General features: G+C 38.4%; 1 protein-coding gene across 9 annotated transcripts in view; it reads left to right on the top strand.

The window, feature by feature from the left end:
- Positions 1 to 20,394, top strand: part of Slc4a4 (solute carrier family 4 member 4) — a 393,201-nt gene that overhangs the window by 178,581 nt on the left and 194,226 nt on the right. For all 9 annotated transcript variants that reach the window (XM_087184461.1, XM_087184451.1, XM_087184464.1 and 6 more), the window contains 2 exons: positions 3,970 to 4,130; positions 10,160 to 10,339. In XM_087184461.1, the coding sequence (XP_087040587.1) occupies positions 3,970 to 4,130; positions 10,160 to 10,339 (341 nt within the window). The remainder of the gene's footprint in view (positions 1 to 3,969; positions 4,131 to 10,159; positions 10,340 to 20,394) is intronic.

The raw sequence follows: 20,394 nt of genomic DNA, 5'->3' as shown, positions 1-20,394 counted from the left end.
CAGTTACTTTCACAGTTTTCTAGAAATTTAAGAATTCTTAAAAAAATCATTCATCCCAGGTACTTACTAACATTTGCTTTTTTATGTGTGATGACGCACTTATTATTGCAAGAAATGTGTTACATTTCAATAATTTTACATAGTTGGATTATATTCTAGTGCAAAGGTCGTGTGTATTTTCCATTATAAAACTGACTTTTAAATCAGATTTGGTCTTTTCTTAATTGCATCATATGATTAATGTGATTGGAAAGTTGCAAAATTCAGTGATTCCCAGTGGGTCTTCTATTTCTTCAACAAACAAGTGAAATGCTGCTTGGTTTGTAGTCACTCACAGTGTGTTAAACTGCAGTGCACTTTATCATTATTCTTCTAAGACCTTGGAATAAATAAACTTAAACTAATAAACTCCTCCTCAAAGGATACAACAGTTTTGTAATTTCAAGCATTTAAAAGCCAACTTTTGAAATTAATTTCCCTGTAATATGTCAAGTATCAAAATAAGAGGAAAAGTCAGAAACATATTGCAAATACATGCTTATTCATAGTTATTATGAAGGGTAAATAGTGGCTTTTAGTGTACTCTGAAGTAAAGATGTCTGCTTTTTAAAAAAAGTAAACATAATTACATGGTTCTAAAGCACCTTTACAGATTAGTTGGCCCTTAGATACCTTTGCCCTAGCCTTCTCTTTAATGGCTTTTGATTTGAATTGAGTAGTTTTCATTTTTTTTCAAGCTTGTCCTTGATATGTGAGGAGGATAGACATTGCATGTACAGTTTTTGGAATTATACTATTGGCAAATAACCTATTTAAATGGATGAACTGTTATTTTATGTCTAAGTGCTTATGCTGGAAATATAATCACTCCTTGAACAATTAGAGCATTACATTATGAAGGAATTTGATAGGCATAATCCCAAAGTTCTTACCGTGATGCCAGCTATGCTGTAATGTGACATCATCAAAGTGTTCAATATTCAGTGATGTCAAAGTGAAATAGACACTGAACTGAGCTAACAGGTGCTACTCATTCTTTAGGAGATAGAATGTAAGTCACTGGGTGGCTTTGAGACTTCACATTTCCATTCTTTATGGTTCATTCTTAACCTAAAGGGCTGGTGTTCTGTAGGAACCTGACTGGGATTTATGATTTTTAAATGTATTTTAAAAGCATGTTCAAATTCATATTTTGAGTCCAGTCAGTTTGCCTACAAGGTAAACTATGGAGCAGAATAAATAAAAGATAGGCCACAAAGGAATGAAGTGATTTTTGCTTCCTTTTTTAAATGAAAATTTATGACACATTGTTTGGACAGTTGGATTGTCTGCATCTATTTGGGCTGTAGTATCAGAATATCAGAGGCTGATAGCTTTCTATTGCAGGGAAAAGAAATTTGCTTCTCATGGTTCTGGAAGTGGGAAGCCCAAGGTCAAGGTAACAGAGATTTGGTATCTGCTGAGGTCTCCTTTCTCGGAGATGGTGCCTTCTAGTGGTGTGTTTCCATGGTGGAAAGAGTGGTCTACTTTTGGGGGGCCTTTTCAGTAAGGGCACTAATGCCAATCATGAGGACTCTACCCTCACAGTCAAATCTCCTTCCAAAGATTCCTCCTTGTGGTAACATCACCTTGGGGGATTAAGATTTCAACATATACATTTCAGGGCATGCAAATACTCAGACCATAGCAAGCATAGTGGCAGAAAAGAGCCACTGTCACATATTGTGTACAAATGATGCTTGGTTCTCTAAGGAAAAGGCTTAGCAAAACATATTAATGGCAGCCAACAGAAGGGGGACTCATTTAGGAAAATAAGAGGGAAATGAAGGCTGTATAAAATATTATGCTTTAAAGAATTTCTAGTTGACCCTTGTCATTGATTTTGGGGTTAAATTCTATGATTGGGGATTCTCCAATTTTTTTTTTTTTTGGTACCGGGGATCGAACTCTGGTCCTTGCGCTTGCACAGCAGGCGGCGAAACCACTGAGCCAAATCCCCGGCCCCGGGGATTCTATATAATAAGAACAGTCTTAGAAATAAAAAACGAGTCACTACACTTTTCGTAGATGACATAATTGTGTGTAATCCTGACTTTGTTCCACATACTGTGGAATCCTTTGCTTCTGGAGTCCGATCTTGAGGAAGAACTTATAACATCATACACAGTAGATGTAAATATGATTCAATAACAATTTCCAAAAAATATGATTAGGGATTCTGTGAGCAAGCAGGATAATATGATCTACCTAAAGTTAACCAATGTAATATACTCTGTAAAATGATTATTCACAAAATAACCCCATGCACCTTATTTACTTTGTGTATTTTGGTCATATCCATAGAATTCTATGAATGTATGATGCAAAGTTGTCATTTTTCTCCCAACTCCTATTTCTCTGGTGCTAGTTCCAAGCAAAATGAAAACCCCCCCCACTAATTTAATCACCTGTGTGTGCATACACACAGGTTAGAGGTCTTTCTTTGTCTTTTGGAATGTGCATCAGCCACAATCGTAGAAATAAACTAGGTTCAGTTGTGAAGTTTTAGAACCTCTCTGGTGATAGTGTTTTTTTAACTTTTGAGATAAAAATTTAAAAATTTCTACTGCTTATAATTCATTGAGGTTGAGATGATGTACCATTAACATGGGAGTTGGCTGATGGGGAGAGGCCTCCTGAGGGCAGCTTGGAGGCAGTGTCCTTGAATTTACAAAATACTTGAGTCACAAGTGTTGATTAGCTTCTGATTTTCTGTGACACTGTGGCCGATCTCTTGATCTGTGTCCATGCCTGGCTCTCTTAATGTGCTTTCTCCCCTTTCTTGGGGCTGGGTGAAAGTTGTATAAATAATTCCTTATGCAGAGCTTTCTCTGATCTCTGCCCTTTGTGCTTAGCTTTGGCGGGTTAGGTGAGTGTTTAGCTTTTTCTGGGCAAACATTTTTCAATCATTAAACCTTGAGTGGAAAATGTAGAGAAAACAAATTTTAACCCCCTGTTTATCTTTTCTAATGTCTTTCAGAAGGTTCAAAGTGAAAAGAATGAAGCACTTTCATTTGGGTGGTAATAAATAGCAAATGTTGAAACTTTCCCTTTTCCTTCACGGTGTGGGGGAATCTATTTGTAATATAATATGTGGGCTATAAAGGCTGTCAATTGGGGTTTGTTCTCATCAAACTTTTTTGTTTCTATATATTAGGGAATTATAAAAATGTCTAGAAGTCTTAGAAAGCAGAAGCTGTGGAAGAGCACAGTTTGTTCCACTGCTAAGGGTAATACAAAATATATTGTTATCAGAATAGATCTGTTCACCAAGCTTGTGGTATTTTTAAACACGTATGGAGCCAAACTTAAAGGATAAAGTTTTTATTAGAATGTTGATGAGAAGAGAACATGTGTCAGACAAGAATATATTTTAAACAAAGACTCATTAAAACATGGTCGATACCTCCTTTAAACATCAACAAAGGGACATTTTACATTGATTTTTGCCACTTCATGTATCATGGTTTAAAAATATTTGAAATAAATACTACTTCATCACTGATATCTCACCTTATATAAACCCACTGTGTGAGATCCTCACAGAATCCTCACAGTGGTGGCCATTTTTATACACCACAGGATTTATCCCCAGGGAGATTTGATTTGATTTCCACCTTATGTTAAAAACTCAGTTCAGTAACCATTCTGAGGGATTTCATGGTTACTTCTAGGCACATGTGAAAACAAAGATGCTTTGGCTGCTTTGGTTTGCTTTCTCTCTCTCTCTGACTTGGGGAAGGAGTGCCTAGTGCCTCCATTTGGGTGAATTCCTGAAGATAATGTAATTATTGGTACAATAAACTATTAAGATTCTATGAAAGGAGACATTTTGGAGTTCTGTAAGAGTGAAGATGGAAGAATGGACATTGCTATTTCTAGAGGTGGCCAGGACACTTGTAATTGCCATTTGCTACTTTCATCTTCTAGGTGGATCAAGTTTGAAGAGAAAGTGGAGCAGGGTGGGGAGAGATGGAGCAAACCCCACGTGGCCACGCTGTCCCTGCACAGCTTATTTGAACTCAGAACTTGTATGGAGAAGGGGTCGATCATGCTCGACCGGGAGGCCACCTCTCTCCCACAGTTGGTGGGTAAGTGCACAGTTTTGGATTCCTATTCCTTTTTTGCTCTATGAATCCGTGAGTCTCTATCAATGCAGATGTCTCCTACTATAAGCAGATTTAAATATTTTATAACATTTATTCTTTCATTTTTGTTTGTGAAGCTTAGTGTGGTTTATTGCTGAGAATTTGGAAAATTCAGAAAAATATTAAGAAAACATAAAGGATCATCTCTGGTCATAGCCATTGGTAACATTTTAGAATATCTCCTTCCCAGTTTATGTCCCAATGTTTTATGCTTTTCAGCTTTAGTATTGCAGTTAAGGTCATATTGATATGCACAGATTTGTATTCATTTCCTTAACTTATTAGCAGAAGGTTAATATTTTGCATAAGTCCTCTCCCCTGGCCAGCCTGATTGTATTGGACTAGAAGTCTGGACACTAGATTTCTAGCACTCTTTCACACTAGGCATTGCATGGAGCTTGGATTTCATCATTTGTAGAGTTTAAAGCTACTGTAAGAAGGGAAGTAGTCTAGTTCCTGGTGGTGTCTGATTGTAGGTGAGTGTTAGGTCTGTCAGCTCTGTGTAAACAAAGGTCGTGTTGGGACAGGAAAGCAGAAGGGTTAGTGACTGGGCCAGGACACATCTGTGCCAAGTATCATTTGTGGAATTTCTCTGCCTGAAATTCTGCCATGTGGACATTCATTTCACTTGGACAGGTTTTTTTTTGGGGGGGGTGGGTCTATACAAATATACATACTCTGGATGGGGTCATGTTTCAATTCTATGAGGTATAGAGAGGTGTCACAGAAAGAATGCTGGATTCAAAGTTTGAGGCTTTAATCAAAGTTTCCATGTGATAGCATGGATGAACACAGGCAAAACAAGTTATTTAACTCTTTGGAGGCTGGTTTCCTCATCTGTGAGAGCAGCATGAAAGTAGATCTTTCAGAGTCATTATGAGAACTCAACAAGATCACCAGTTGTAGTTGTAATTTTATCCCAGTATAATTAGCTTATCCAGCTCGTCTAATGTTACCTACTAAAGGGCTGAGTGGAGCCTGATCGAGTCAGGGAGAGAGATGCTCAGAGACTTCACGAGCAGGAGAAAAGGTTCCAAAGGGTGTTGTGGGCAGAGCTGGAAACAGCTGTACAGGTTCTTTGTTATTCTTGGAGTTGACAACAAGGGTGCTGAAAGTTAAAGTTGAATTAAACCCTTGAGCTTCTCTATAAAACTGTCTTTATGATCTTCAGCACCAGAAAGAGCCACTTTAAGGCACTTCTGGTCTTCCATAACTAACTTATCTTTTACATGCAGTAGAAACAGAGTCCCACATTAAATTGGAACCTCTTTAGCCAATGGACACAGACAAGTTTTGGTATTTACTAAATATAAGAAAGGTCAATCAAGGATTTGATGTTCTTGCTTTAATTATCCATTACTTTTTTATCACCAATTGTGAACTTTTTCTCTAACCTTCATGCATTTATTTTAAAAATTGTCATTACATTTTAAAATTAGACAAGACTCAGTCACTTTGAGATATCATCATTCACTAAAATGTTGCTCCACAGGCCCTGGGGCAAGCAGGCCGAGAGCCAGGGCTGTCATTCTGGAGTTGATAATACAGAAAAACAGTTCAGAGGCAAACCACACATTGAGAGGAAAACATAAGGGAGGGGAAAAGGCCAGTTTGACAGGCGTGGGGTGAAGAGTGTGATTGAAACTGGATAGCAAGAAATACAAATCCTCTAAAAGAATAAAAACCTTACAGAGGCTAAAACATGAAGAACAAAAAGGCCTGATTTCATTTTAAATGGCAGAGGACAGCACTATAATTTGAAGAGTGATAGTAACTATTTGTTGTTAAGAAAATCCTTTTCTAGCAGAGGATGATGTGGAGTTGCTTTTTCTTGCATCGTGCTGATAATTCTGATAATTCTGAGTTGGGAATTATGTACAACTAAGCCTTAAGATGCATCTCCCCTAACACCTCAATTTTATTTCAACAAATGAGAAGAAAAAGAAATAATAATAAGTGTGATTATATTGAACATTAGTATGGTTTCCGTCCTTCTGCATAGTCCTCCTGCCACCACTTCTCTGGGGCCTGTTTTGGCCAGGCCTCGCACTGAAGACTTGATGGCAGCACCTGGAGGGTCCAGAACTGCACAGATGTAAGCAGCACGACTACATGGACAGGGTTCACTCTCTTACATGAAAAATTCAGCCTAATTACGACTCTTCTCTGGGCCTCTCTGTACTTTTCTTCATGAAGAACCACTTCTGGATGCTAATAAGATAATTTATCTTTAAAGTATGATAAAGGATAAAACATCATTTTTAGGGATTATTTTAATAGGTCTATTATTAGCAGCATCATTGCAGTTCTACTTTTAAAGAATATGATTCATGCATGAAGCCAAGCACATGGGAATTTCCTTCCCATCCTCAGCTAAAACATTATACACCATTTCAGGTATTTTATTATGATGAGAAATGGATTTGGAAATGTAGCTTTTTTGGAGCTCATTTTTATGTGTAGAGGCATTCCTGCGCTGTGCATGTATGTCAACAGATGTGTGAGTCCTGTTGTGTCTTGCTTTTTACAACTTTTATATTTTCAAAATGGCATTTTCTTTATTGTTTTCTCCTTAATCATGAAACTAAGATATGTTTGTTTTAAAATAATCTAGAAAAATACAACTTCAAAAATAAAAATAGTAATCTTCCAGAAGTATCCTCTCAGTATTTTTTTTATGCAACTCTGTTTACATATATATAACTTATTTCCCAAAGTGGGGTCATACCATATCTGCCTTTTCTTAAATTTAAAAACATAATGTCATTATTTTCTGTTATTAAATATAAGCATAAGCATAATTTTTATGACTGCAAAATATTCAGTAGTCTATTACTGGGCATTTAATTTGACTTCAGGCTTTTATTCCAAGGAAAAGAAAGTGAACATCTTTGATATATTTTTGGGAAATTGATTATTTCCTTATAGATTTCTAATGGCATAATATTCAAAAGGTTTGAACCTGTTAAAGGCTTTTCATGTGTATTTGCCAAAGATCTTCACAAGTGGTTGTACTAGTCAATATCACTATCATCATCAGTTGTATCGGTCAACTTTCTCATGGCAAAGACACTATCTATACCTAATGCATATGACCTCAAGGAGGAGATTTTTCATTTGTCTCATGGTTTCAAAGGATTCAGTTGATGGTCTGTTGTTCCAAGGCAGAAGCATAGTGAAGGACATGGTGGAGCAAAGCTGTATACTTTATAGTAAGCAGGAAGCAAAGCAGGAGAACAGCACCAGAGAAGAGGGGGGTCAGGTACCAGACATAGTACTCAAAGCCAGGCCTCCATGGCCCACCCAGACATACCCAGAAGTGCTCTTTGCATACCCCTCTTCAGCTTTTGAGCCAATTAAGTTCACAGTCCAGCTTAACTATCACAGCAGGCAATGGACTTGCCTTTTGCACATACCATGCACACCACGAAGGGTTGGTTTGTCTTTAATTTTTACTGCTTTGATTGATTTGAAACTACCTTATAATTCATTATATGTGCATAAATTTGTTTAAATTATCTCTGTTAATCTGAAAGTTGGACATTTATCTATATTTTTTGTCCACTTGTATTTCTTTTAGTAATGCTTATCTATGATCTTTGCCATTTTTCTGTTGTGTGGCCATCTTCCTCTTGATTTGCAAAAGCTCTGCATGTATCAGTTCTTTGTCTATAGAGCTTATTTTTTAAAATAAAGAAAAATATTTTGTGAAATGGGGAAAGATCTGCAGTATGAGTCAGAAAATATGCTTTTATTAGGGGCTTTTGCCTCTGATTGGTCTGTGTCTGTAGGCAAGTCACCTTTCTAGACTCTCTTTCTTGTCTGTATTACAGGAGATTGAACTTGATGTTCCCTGAGGTTCCTTTCAGCTCTGCTATTATCTGGAGGTGGCACATTTTCTCCCAAGTGGTAGAATCTGTGGGATTTTGAGCTGAAGGCTTAATTTCAGTGTAGTTATAAAATGTTACTGCCTTCACTTTCCTTTGAAAAGTTTTCCAGCTATGCTTAAAGAGATCCCTATAATGTGGGCCATTTTTATATAAATTTAAGGAAGAGCATAGCACACAGATATCCTAACTTGTTCTAACTGGTGATTTCCAGGCATTAGTAACAGGACCGGGCATGCATGAGTATGATTGGTTCGCCATTTCAAGGGAGGGTGAGAATAGAGGGAGGACCTGCCAGGAAGGGGAGATAAGAAACATTTTAATCCACAACCCTGGAATTAGAGTAGGAGTTTGATAACACTTGGTACAGATATGCTGGGGCTGTTTGTTTGTTTTTGTGGTTCTTGTGTAAAATGGACTTTCCACATGGAATAGGACTTAAAGGTGAAATGAGGGGATGTGTTTTGTAGGTACTTGATTATTTTACTGTGGAACAGAGGCCTAATTGTAATTACAGGATCAGTTCTGAGAGTTTTACTAAGTGGAGTTTGTGTAGTTAAAAATATTGAGAGCTAACAGCCACTCTCAAACTGAAGCATTCACAGAGAAACTTCCTGTCCCGCCCAGGTTCCCTACCAAGTGGTCCAGGGTTTGTGATATTTATGGCATCCATGTAAGTCATATGAAGTAAATCCTGGATGTAGCCTCTGTTGGTTTCCAAATAGCTAATTGTATACAGTGTAAGTTGCTGATTTCTAGCAGTAGATTGTGAGGCAAGTTCTGTGAATGCTTGCTGTGAAGATGGACTATGAGAGTGCAGTCAAGCCCAACAAAGTGCCATGAATACTGTAACTTCTCTTTACAAAGAAGCAGTGATCCTTGAGATTTGTTGTAATGTTACTACTACCCATAAATTTTCTTGTCAGACTTTTGCAAAAGAATAGCTTTTATTCTCTTTTGTAATTTTGTATTTTTCTCTGAGAAGCTTGCTTAAGAGAAAAAATAGGGATGTATGCTAGACACATCTAGGTACCAGGAAAGGTAGGCATGGAATCCATTGTTTTGGTTTGATGCAGGGGACAAAAGCTGTACCTGAACACAGCCAGGGCATGGTCGGCACAGGTTCTGTGTTGTTTTGTCCTTGATCTCATTCTGGGTTGAGGAAAATGTTGGCCTGTCCCCTCCATGCTGCACCAGGCTGCATTTACACTATATTGTTGACATCCTGGCTGGAAGACTGAGGATGTCTTACTTTCTACTAAGTTAGAAACGTTCAGTAAAGTGAACCATGAAGCTATTTCAGTGAAATACACCCATCTCTTATATAGTTAAAAGTAAACTAAAAAAAGAGCTAATAGAAATATGATTTTTTGCTAAGCCTGACATACGAAAATTTTGTAGAAAAATTTAGTCTTGTTATACCTAAAGTGACCAGTGGAAAGCCTTTTGCAAAGCTTTATTTGGATCTACATAGGAGAATAAGCCTACCTTCTTAGAAAAGATGAGTAAAATTTAGTGGTTTGCTATATTTTTCATTGAATTAGTTGGTGTTTAAATGACCTGATATTGCAATAGGGTATTGCTTTACTATACCTTGTTCTATTGTAAAGAAAATGTTACATCAGAGAATTTGGGAAAATAAATATAAAAAATGAGTGCAGTCACTACATTAAGTTTTGCATATTCTCTTCAAGGGTTTTCCTGTCATTAGTATTTCTAATACATAATAGAATTCATGAGATTTTAAAATCTTTTTAAAAATTGAAAAATATAATAATGGCATACCTCATAAAAGAAGGTGATTTATGTGAATCCATCAAAATTAGGATTGAAAAATATTTAACAAGAAAATTCTGTTTCTCCAAACATACAATTAACACTAGAATATTTATCACTAATTAATAACAGTGTTCCTGTGCCTGGTATTTTTATCCTTTACATTATATAAGGAGTTGGAGATTTGGACAATAATATATTAATGTTACATTTATGATGGGCATCCACAAAGCTAGAGTAAGAAATTAGTGTTGCGGCTTTGTGACTGAGGTTGATTTTTGTTTTTGTTTTGCTTTGCTTTGGTATTAGAGATGATTGTTGACCATCAGATTGAGACTGGCCTATTAAAAGCTGACCTCAAGGACAAGGTGACTTATACTCTGCTCCGGAAGCACCGGCACCAGACCAAGAAGTCTAACCTCCGGTCCCTGGCTGACATTGGGAAGACGGTCTCCAGTGCCAGTAGGATGTTCACCAACCCCGACAATGGTAATACAGGGCCAGCAGGCCGCTGCTCTCTCTACCTGTCTCAATGTTACCCCATCTGTTGTCATCTTTGGTTTACCCTTCTCCATATTTCTTCCCCCTCACCTGCATATGCTGCAATCATTTCATAGTGACACTCTCAGGCAGGTTCAGTCTCACTGGGAAGGTTCAGTCTCACTGGGAAGATTCACCGTTACTGCAGGCCACCAATGTGGTGGAGTGATGCGTGCTCCATATGCACCTGATCTGATCAAGATAGTTTGGTGAAAGCTTCGATGAAACAACTGCACACTGCAGATGAACCAGCAAATTTGTGGATTATCCAGGACCACAGGGAATATGTTTTTGAATGATGGTTTGCCAGATTTGGGATATAGTCAGATAATTGCCTTGAAATTTCATATCACAAAGTATATGTTAGGTATTTAAGGTAGTGTTCAGCCTATGAATGATCATTACATCAAAGTAAGATTCAAGATTGTTTTTACCACTTCCAGACCCAGTTTGCTCTTTTGATACCTGATAATGAGGGCCAGGTGGGAGAATGATCATTCAGAATTGAATATTAATCCAATTATAGAACAATAGGGAAGCTAGTATGTACTATTTGCATTTTATTACATTTGTGAATGTTTCCTGTAAAGTGTATCTTTTGTGTCATTCTCTTTGTTTCAAATAAGTTTCATGATTGGATACAGTCTGGGAAGGGAGAGTCTGGTTTCCAGAAGTGTGGGAAATGAAGGTGTGGTGCAGAGTTGGAGTTGGGTCAAGACCCCAACCCACCCCCCACCCCCACTGTAGTAAGAGAAGTGAGCCCATAAGGATCCCAGTTCATTGCTCGCCGCTGCACTTTTAGAATAACATTGTATGTGTTATGGAAAGGTAAATTAAGTGAATTGTAGAAACTGAAATCCAACTCATCCACTCCATTTCTAGAAATGAGGTTTTTCTGAGCTTACTATGAGAAATTTACTGTTACATTTTAAAGGAAAACTGGTTTTGAACAAATAACTTGAATAGAAATATGCTTTATAAAAACATTCACAAGAGAGAATCTAATCCTACTATAATCCTAGATTCTAATCCTACTACAGTTCAGCAGCCCTACCTGGAATATGGTGCTAATAGGAGATGATTTGGCATTGTGTACCTTGTCTTTACTTAATTATTTTTTAAATTGAGTTTTGAAGAGAGAGGCTGTTCAATGGCTGGAAACGTCATAGAATGAACAGTTTGTTATAACTGAGGTTACAAATATTTCATTTTAAGCGACCCATGTATTTGGAGTCACTGCAATTGATGTTGAAGTTTCTCTTTCTATCTTATGTAATAATCCTCTTTCTTTTATAAAATTAAATTCCAAGAGCTGGAGAGTCTTTTTAATCACGGGGTAGTGGTGGTATAAAGGAGTAAGGGAGCACACTGTTTTCCAGTGTTCCTGTATTTGCAAGTTTACACCACCAGGTTCTTTAAATTAGTGTGGTGCTATTCATTTTCATGGAACTGCAGACAGAGTAGAAGTTAGGAACAGGAGTCTTGAGCTTGGTCTCTCATGCTTTTGCAGAAAGTGTATGGATGTGGAATAAAACTAAAGAGTGGATATCACCATCATCCAATCTTTCTTCCGATCAGTTGACCTCTGTACCTCAGAGGAAAGTTGAAATTGCTTTCATCATTCACCTTTTCACTTGTGAAATGTCATATATGCTGGACAGAAATCAAATAGGAAGGGTAGGCAGTTCTTTTCCAGCTCTTCAATTGATCGGCTTATGCCCTGAAGCATAGGCTGTGATTAGATCTTCTTAAACATGTTATTATTAGCCTTTGTGTTACTTAACTCTTTTTAAAATACCACAGGCAACATTTGGCTTTGAAAGATCCTATAGCAGTGAATTTCACGTGCCTTAAAGGTACATTGTGGTACATTATTGGTTGGCAAATTTTTGGCTTTCTAAGGTGCTTGTTCTTAACTTGAAAGTTTACACAGTGACTTTTTTATATCTTGGGGTTTAATCACTTAGTATCTGTAAGAACTATGAAGGGCTCTTAGAATAATCTTCTAAAATAAAAATTATATAACTCTTGCTACTATTTTAATAAACCAGAATCTTAGGTCTTTTGTAGTTGGAACTAGATTCTAATACCCTCATATAAAACCTAGATAAACTCAAGTCACCTTGATCTTCTATAATAGGTGGGAAAATAGACCCAGTGACATTGCCAACTTTAGTTACACTGCAGCAGCATGACGAATAGCAACATTTCTGGGAGATCCATCAGAATTGGGAATTTTCCCTTCCCTGGGTGTATGCTGGAGCTTCCATCTATGTGAAGAGCCAATTGTTGTCAAGAATGTTGCAAGCTGGTTGTTAAACACAGCTGCTATTAAAAATTAAATTGTATAAATGTATAATTAAATAACTATCAAAAACAAAGGTAATGAATACTCAAAAGTCATCAATTCCTACCTATTTCACTATGATCTATGTAATTGACATCACTCCATCCATTATGCCTGTGAGGTAGAAACACTGCAAAATGTGCATGGATAGACATTGCTTCCCGGACCAGCATTCAGGGACTTCCGGGCTGGAGATGAGCCCTGGTGGTGGTATTTATACCACTGAGACCAGCAAATGCTACAAAACATGGCTTGATTTATCATTTTGAAAATGTTCACTTGACTTAAAAAATGATGGAAAAAATTTAACAATGGAGATTAAATTTACCAGTATGTACCTAATTTTTTTTTTTTTTTGGTACCAGGGATCCAACTCTGGTCCTTGCACTTGTGCAGCAGGTGGTGAAACTGCTGAGCTAAATCCCCAGCCCAAATTTACCAGTATGTAATGTCAGTAGCTGTTCAAATGTGAATTGTACACAAGTTCAAGAAATATTTTTTGGTAACAAACACTATCATCCAGTTTAGCTAGAGAGTCACTCACGTCACAAAACATGATGGAAGTCTGAGATACATCTTTCTTGTTTTACTTTTGTCTTACTCAGTAACATACATGATGATACCTGTCAACATGGATGTTGGAACTATGTTTTTTGCCTTTAAACCATAAATTGGCTACTGATACAAGGGCTTAGCAAAGATCAACAAAATTATTCTGTGAGAACCAACTATATGTGCAATTTATAGTAGAGAGTTACATATTTTATTTTCTACAGTGTGTGCTGTATATCTTTTATAAGTAAAATTTACTACACATACATACTCACATTCACATGTGCGCACACAACACACACACACACACACACATCTTTCATAGTTGGTTTTCAAATATTTCCCCTAGTAGCATGCAACTGTTTTTATTGATAGCTAAAAAGCCATATTTTTAGAGTTCTAAGATGGTCTAGGATTTAAGATGATTTTGTATTTTTAAGAAGAAGTAAAAACCATTTTAATCTGAGGCAGGAGGATTGCAAGTTCAAGTCCCTCATTGGGTGGCTTTGCAATTTAGCAAGACCCTGTCTCAGTATCAAAATGAAAGAAAGGCTAGGGATATAGCTCAGTGTGAAGATATTGGATTCAACCCCAAGTACTGCAAAAAGGAAAGAAAAAGAAAAACAGTAATGACATGTAAAGTATTTAGAATGGTAACTGACACATAGTAAGTACTGAACAAATGTTATTTGATTACATACATATTTAAGCATAATAATTAGGGAAGGTAAATCTCATGTGAGCAGGAATGGTTGCTAGAATATTGTTTTCTAGCTTACTATCAGGAATAAACTCATGGACACAGTCCCAATTGATTTCCTGTGCCTTTCTTTTCCTTTTCCTTTTTCTCTCTTTCTCTTTCTCACTTTCTTTCTTGGTGGTACAGGGTATTGAACCCAAGACCTTTGCACTGAGCTACTTTCCCTGTCGATTTTTCCTTTCTTCTTTTGAGATGATAACCCTAAATTGCCCAGGCTGGCCTTGAACGTGCATCTTCCTGCCTCAGCGCCACAGTGCTGGGATTACCGGTGTGCACCACCACTCGCAGCTGCTCTGGGCCTTAGTGTAGGTGATACCGACATGCTTTCGCAAGCAGCAGGAGGGGAGGAGCCTTTCTCTTCACACCCCTCTTGAGCACCAGTCTCTCCCCACACTGGTTTTACTCTTGGCTGTGTGGTTCTCTGGAGCCTCAGACCTCCCTGGTGCATCCACCTTGTCTGACTTGGAGCAGGCGGCAGCTCCAAGCAGGGCAGTTGGCTGCTAGGGCTTGTGCTACTTCCCTATCCTTTGCCTGAGGCCTTAGTCAGTGCCTCTTTTGTGTTTATAGGGATCCAAGGCCTGCTCCTGATTGAACTTCTGGGTGTTATATTCAATTCACCACCTTTATCGTTGAATAAGAACTATGTGATCCACTTGTTGTCCCCACTTTCTCTGAAGCTGGGGTCCTCATTCAAGGTTGTCTACTGGCAGGAGGCTGCCTTTTAGATTTCCCCCACACGGCTGCTTTGACAGGAGTGCAGAACACTGGGAGGTACTTTAAAAATATTGCTATTTCCTACAGTAACAGACAGACAGTCATTAGCATTGCAGAACAAACAATAGAAAAATCAGTTCTTGTTGTTGTTGTTTATAGAAATGCAAGTGGGATCAGTCAGGCTCTTTTTGCTTTGGCTCTGACTCAGCAGTTACTCGGTTTCAGTATCAGATCAAGCCACCTGGACCCCAGCATGTGTTGGATCTGGTAGGACCACTGCCAGGTGCATCACCTCTCTCTGTCCCCCACAGGGTCACAGTTTTGTCTGAGCTTTGTACTGCAGCTGGCCCTTCAGTCCCTGGCTGGGGTGATCTGCTTTGCAACCTCCTTACTTCCACTCGAACACTTGGGTTCAGACAGGTCCCTGGGTCAGTGGGTAGGCAGACCTTTCCCTGAGGCCCTCCAGGCTTCATTCGTCTAAGCAGGCTGACATGCCTGTGTAGTTCTGAGAGGAGGCAGGCGACCTCTTGCATCCTCCGACCACGGCACCAAAAGCGTGTCATCTTCCCAGGTGCTTTATGCACAGTCAGCTCCTTTCCAAAACCAGCAGCACGTGTTCCTCAGTTTCATTCCAGACTCAAATGTGCCATGCATTGTACAGCACAGGTCAATACCCTGGCCAGGGCCCAGTGAATGATCAAGCTCTTCTAACCTTAGAATGAATGAACCAGGCCATGGAAAGCTTCTAGCGAAATGCCCAGAGGAAGTGGTTCCTTAGTAATAGTAGCTATTGAGGCTAATATATTTCTAATTTACCCAAACAGGCACGATGCTTGTTTTCCTTTGTTTTCCCCAGGCAATGATGTATCTTCCAGATCTATAACATTCAAATATTTAAGTAAACAAGAACCCATTTCCCACCCAAGAATCATTCCTTCTCAGTGTTTGCTAGTACCTTCGGCTTTCTGGCATGAAGAATAAGGACTGAGAGATGGAACACAGTGAATATTTAGCTTTTGACAAAGGTGTGCTCCAAAGTCTCCTTCCTGAAGACATGATGTCTTCTTTTTCAGTTTTTATTCCAGTCCCACTAACGTGTACTGGCTGCATGATTTTGTAAAATTTATGTAATCTCCTGAGCCTTAGGTTTTATATCTGTAAAATAAGAATTGTAATGTCAATTCTATGCACAGAACCAGGAATGGGTGTGACATGTTTGTGAAGAGTATTTAATAAGCATTACATAGTATTCCATTATCAGAAACAGCTATTTTATCAGGAACAGAAATACTTTAAGGGTCAAATTTGATAACTTTCAGATTTAAAACTGGGGGCAGAGCTTCTAATTGCCACTGTTATTTTGTGTTCTATTTCCTGTGTTTCTCAGCCCCTCCCATCATAATTCTAATAAGAAAACATTCTTGGAGTTTTTTTTTTAAAGTCGTGTTATCTTCATTAGCAACTTTATATTTGTCAAATAATACATAATGAGTTTTCAGTCATGGACTTCATAGTATTTAATTGAGAGTATAAAGATTGATTCGTATTCTGAGCAATGGCGCTTATTAGCCATCAAGAAATAATATATGTGTAGCAGGATGTTACCTTGAAATGATATTTTGAATTTTATTAGGTAGTTGCTGGTCTGTTTCACACAGCCAGGGTCTGTGGTACAGAAAGTGGAATGAATCTCTTTGTTTTACCATAGATACTACTCTCCCTCATTCTCCCTCTCCAAGAAAAGCCTTGTTCGGTATTTGTGGGACACTGAATGACCCATTGCTGGGCACAGTGAGACACTGTGGGGCTGCCTCGAAAATTAGTAGGACTGTCTCACAAAAGCATGTGCTCCTCAGCCTCATCGAAGGGCAGAAGAGGAGTTGGGTGGAGCGGGGGTCCTGTCCTGGTCTCTGTGAGGAGCAGGGAGGAAGAAGAGGAGGGCTGAGGAGTGAGGGGCAGCAAGACAGTGGGGAAGAGGCCAGCATTGTGGAACATATATTGTCTTTACCTCAAAAGAGGGAGATGAACCCTCTCACCATGCGTAAGCCTCATTCTGTTCGTACCCTGTTTCAGTATAAATGCGAAGAAGAAAAGAGGTCTTTCCCAGTTTGTGGACCTTAGTTCTTAAACACACACACACATTTTATCTTTAAAGTTGAATTTATTTTTTGTTGAGTTATTAACAAATTATGCTTATTTATGGGCTACAAAGTGATACTGTTATATACGTATTCAATATGAAATAATTGAATCAAGCTAACATATCTGTTCCCTCAGATACTTATCATATACTCCTCCTGCTTAATTGAAACATTATACTCTGACCAGCATCTCCCCATTCTCCCAACTTCTCAGCCTCTGGTAACTACTCTTCTACTCTCTGCTTCTGTGGATTGAATTGTTTTAGAACCCACATGTGAGACATGAGATATTTGTGTTTCTTGCCTAGCTTATTGCCCTTAATATAATGACCTATAGGTTCATCCATGTAGTTCCAAATGATACAATTTTTCTCTTTTTTAGGGCTGAGTAATATTCCATTGCATATGTATACCACATTTTCTTTTTTAAAAAAATTAATTTTATTGGTACACTTTAGGTATACAATATAATTGCATTCATCATTGGAAATTTGCACCTTTATGTAATCTATCTTGGTTCTTATTTTTTTCCCCATTCCTCTGCCTTCCCTTCAACCCCTCCTCTCTTCGCTATTTACAAAGACTTTGTTTCCATCTTTTCATTTTCTCATTTTAATTCCATTCCCTTCTTTCCTTTCCCCTACCCCTCCCACTTCCCCTTCCCCTTTGCCCTTTTCTTCCTATTTCACATTACCTATATACCACATTTTCTTTATCTATTCTTCAGTTAATGAACATGTTGATTATATAACTTATAAATACTGCAGTAATAACCATGAGAGTGCTTCAGATCTTAAAGTTGGATTTAAATTAGGCCAAGATTTCTGTCTTTAGTGTTTTCCAACACTGTTTAGAATACTAGCCAGAGAAACATCATTCTATTATGATATCAGTAGTAGTAGCAACGACGATCCCTCCCATTATCTGAGCACCTAGCATACCAGACATTGCCCTGTGGTGATTCATGTGTTTGTAATGTCTCCATTTGCAGATGAAAAACCTGAAATTCAGAAATATAATATAACTTTCACAAGGACAACAGTTGGAGGAACCCAGCCTGCTTAACATCAGTGTGCTAACTCAGCTCCAGGGAGCTCAAGCTTCCGCATCCAGAGTTACTTCCAATACATCTGTCAGTCCTATTGGAAGTCCTAGGGGCCATTCTCCATCTCCCAGGCACAGAAGACAGCTGACTGTCTTTGTGGGCTTTGCAAAAAGAGATTGCCAGGCATGATGTAATCCCGTTTTATAGGTGCAATACTGCTCTGCTCTTGGGTGAAGTTTCCTAGCTAAACAACAATGTGGAATCCACAGTAGGCACTCAGAAACTATGCAAACATATAATTGTGCACTCCCAAAAGAGTCTTAAAATTTTTTTAAATATATATATTTATTGATGCATTTTAGGTATAAAAAACATTTACATTTATCATTGGGTGTTTGTACCAGAACATGATGCATCTTAGTTTTTATTTTTTCTCCCATTACCTGTGCACCCTTCACCCCCTCCACCCTTCCCTATTTACACAGAGTTTGATTCCTTCTTTTTCTCATAATTTTTTCTTTCCCTTCTTCCCTTTCCCCTTTTCCTTCCACCATCCCCAAACCCTTGGACCTTTTCTTATTTCAAATTATCAATTATTGATTTTAATCATTTTCATCCTTATTTACACTTTCAATTTCTCACACTAGAGAAACTATTTGGCATTTACACATGTGTGTCCTATTTATTTCACTTAAGAGTATGGCCTCAATATGCATCCATTTAGCTATAAAAGTCTCTAGTTTCTCATTCTTTATGGCTGAGTAGTACTTAAAATTTTAACATGAACAAAATTATTTCCCTTTTTAACAGTACCAAAAAAGCATTTTGATAGAGAAGTTTCTTCGGTTGGCTTGCATAATTCAAGTACAGACAGATGCATTTGAACAGATATAGGATTGATGCTTTGGACAAGCTGCTTCCCAAGGGGACGAGAAATCAGTAGCCCCTCCACCTTTTTCTGTAATCTAGACATAGGAGACCTTCACTCAGACATCAGAGCCCTATCATTCCTCATTAGTCACAGCATATAAAGCGATTTCTACCTGGTCTGTGTCTGAAGCCAGCAAAGGTGATTCACTGGAGGTCCTGGAAGGCAGTGGGCATGCAAGGTGGTTCTGTACCCCAAGCATAGAAGGAGCACTGAGAGAATTGTCTGGAAAAGGCACACATCATATATATATCATCACCATGGTCTAATTTTCAAAGTTTGGCTCTAGCTTTTGGGAAGCTTTTCAAAGTTTGATCTTTGGAGTAAATTTCTGAAGAGCAAAAAGCAACCTGGAAAGGGTTTCAGAGTTTGTGACTCTCCCCACACCAAACTTAGATGGCCCCACAGATCACAGGGTTGGGACTTGCCAGCTTAAGTGGTGGATGCTGGGAGCCTCCCAGTTTTCATAAGCATAGGCAGCCAACTGGCTCCAGCTGGGCTTCACCGACACTAAGGTGCCAGGGCTTGTGGGGACTCCGTTTTCATGCCTGGCTTTGGAGCTGGGGTCCTTGTCTCTCTGTCCCCTTGATGCGGAGGCTCAGTGTCAGGGGAGCCCAGCATTCAGAGGAGTTTGTGGCTTTTGCTCTCACAGGTGATAGCACATTGACAAGTTGATGGGAGGGGAAGAGAGAGAGGCTATTTGGGAAAGTTAGTTATCACTTCTGAGGTGGTAGTAGCTGCCAAACTCTTGTACGCACTTCAGGAGCAAGCTTTGGTATCAGTGATAAAATCAGGGTCATAGTGTAAGATGATATACCAAAGGAATGTGAAGGTTCTTGGAGTTTACTTCATGTCACCAGCCTCTGTTGGTTCTCACTGATCCCACCTTTCAGAGGGCCCTGTTTGGGCCTGGACAAATGGGGGCTGGTTGTTTACACTTGCCTTTCATTAGCAAAGCTTGTGGGAATATTGGCTCTTGAAGCAGGCTGCTAAGCTATCAAGAAAGAAATAGGAGGTGAGACTTGGTCAGCATGATAATATACATTTCTAAATGTCTCCCTCTTGACAAAAGCAATTTTGGAATACTCTCAACTGGTTCATTTCCCTTTTTCATTTTTCTTAGTGCAATAAAAACTTGCAAAGAAATTCAATTATGGGAAACAATTAAAAATTCAGATTGCAGAGAGAAGACATCAGATTTGCTACAGACAGGTGCTGGAGCAGATGGCTGCTCACAAGCTCTGGCTTTATTTACAGCTTTTAGACACAGATAAATTGACAAAAATGTTTCTGGATTTTATAATGTGGCCATAAACTTACATTAATTTGTAAACAGTTCAATTTAAAGCCTAACCTCCCAGTCACCAGTAGCCTTTTAAAAAGACCATTTGTCTGTATTGTCTTTTGCACACTGGTGTGAATAGATTATCTAATATTTACTTTTGCTTGGATATGTTTTAATTGTTTATTGCTTTGACCATGTGATCACTTAATGGCTATCTTTAGTGTTAAGGGGG

Source organism: Heterocephalus glaber, unplaced genomic scaffold, assembly GCF_053883595.1.
Source record: "Heterocephalus glaber isolate CG9 unplaced genomic scaffold, H.glaber_assembly_v1.0 deba00000281, whole genome shotgun sequence".
NCBI lineage: Eukaryota > Metazoa > Chordata > Mammalia > Rodentia > Bathyergidae > Heterocephalus > Heterocephalus glaber.
This window is presented reverse-complemented; position numbering and strand designations above follow the sequence as displayed.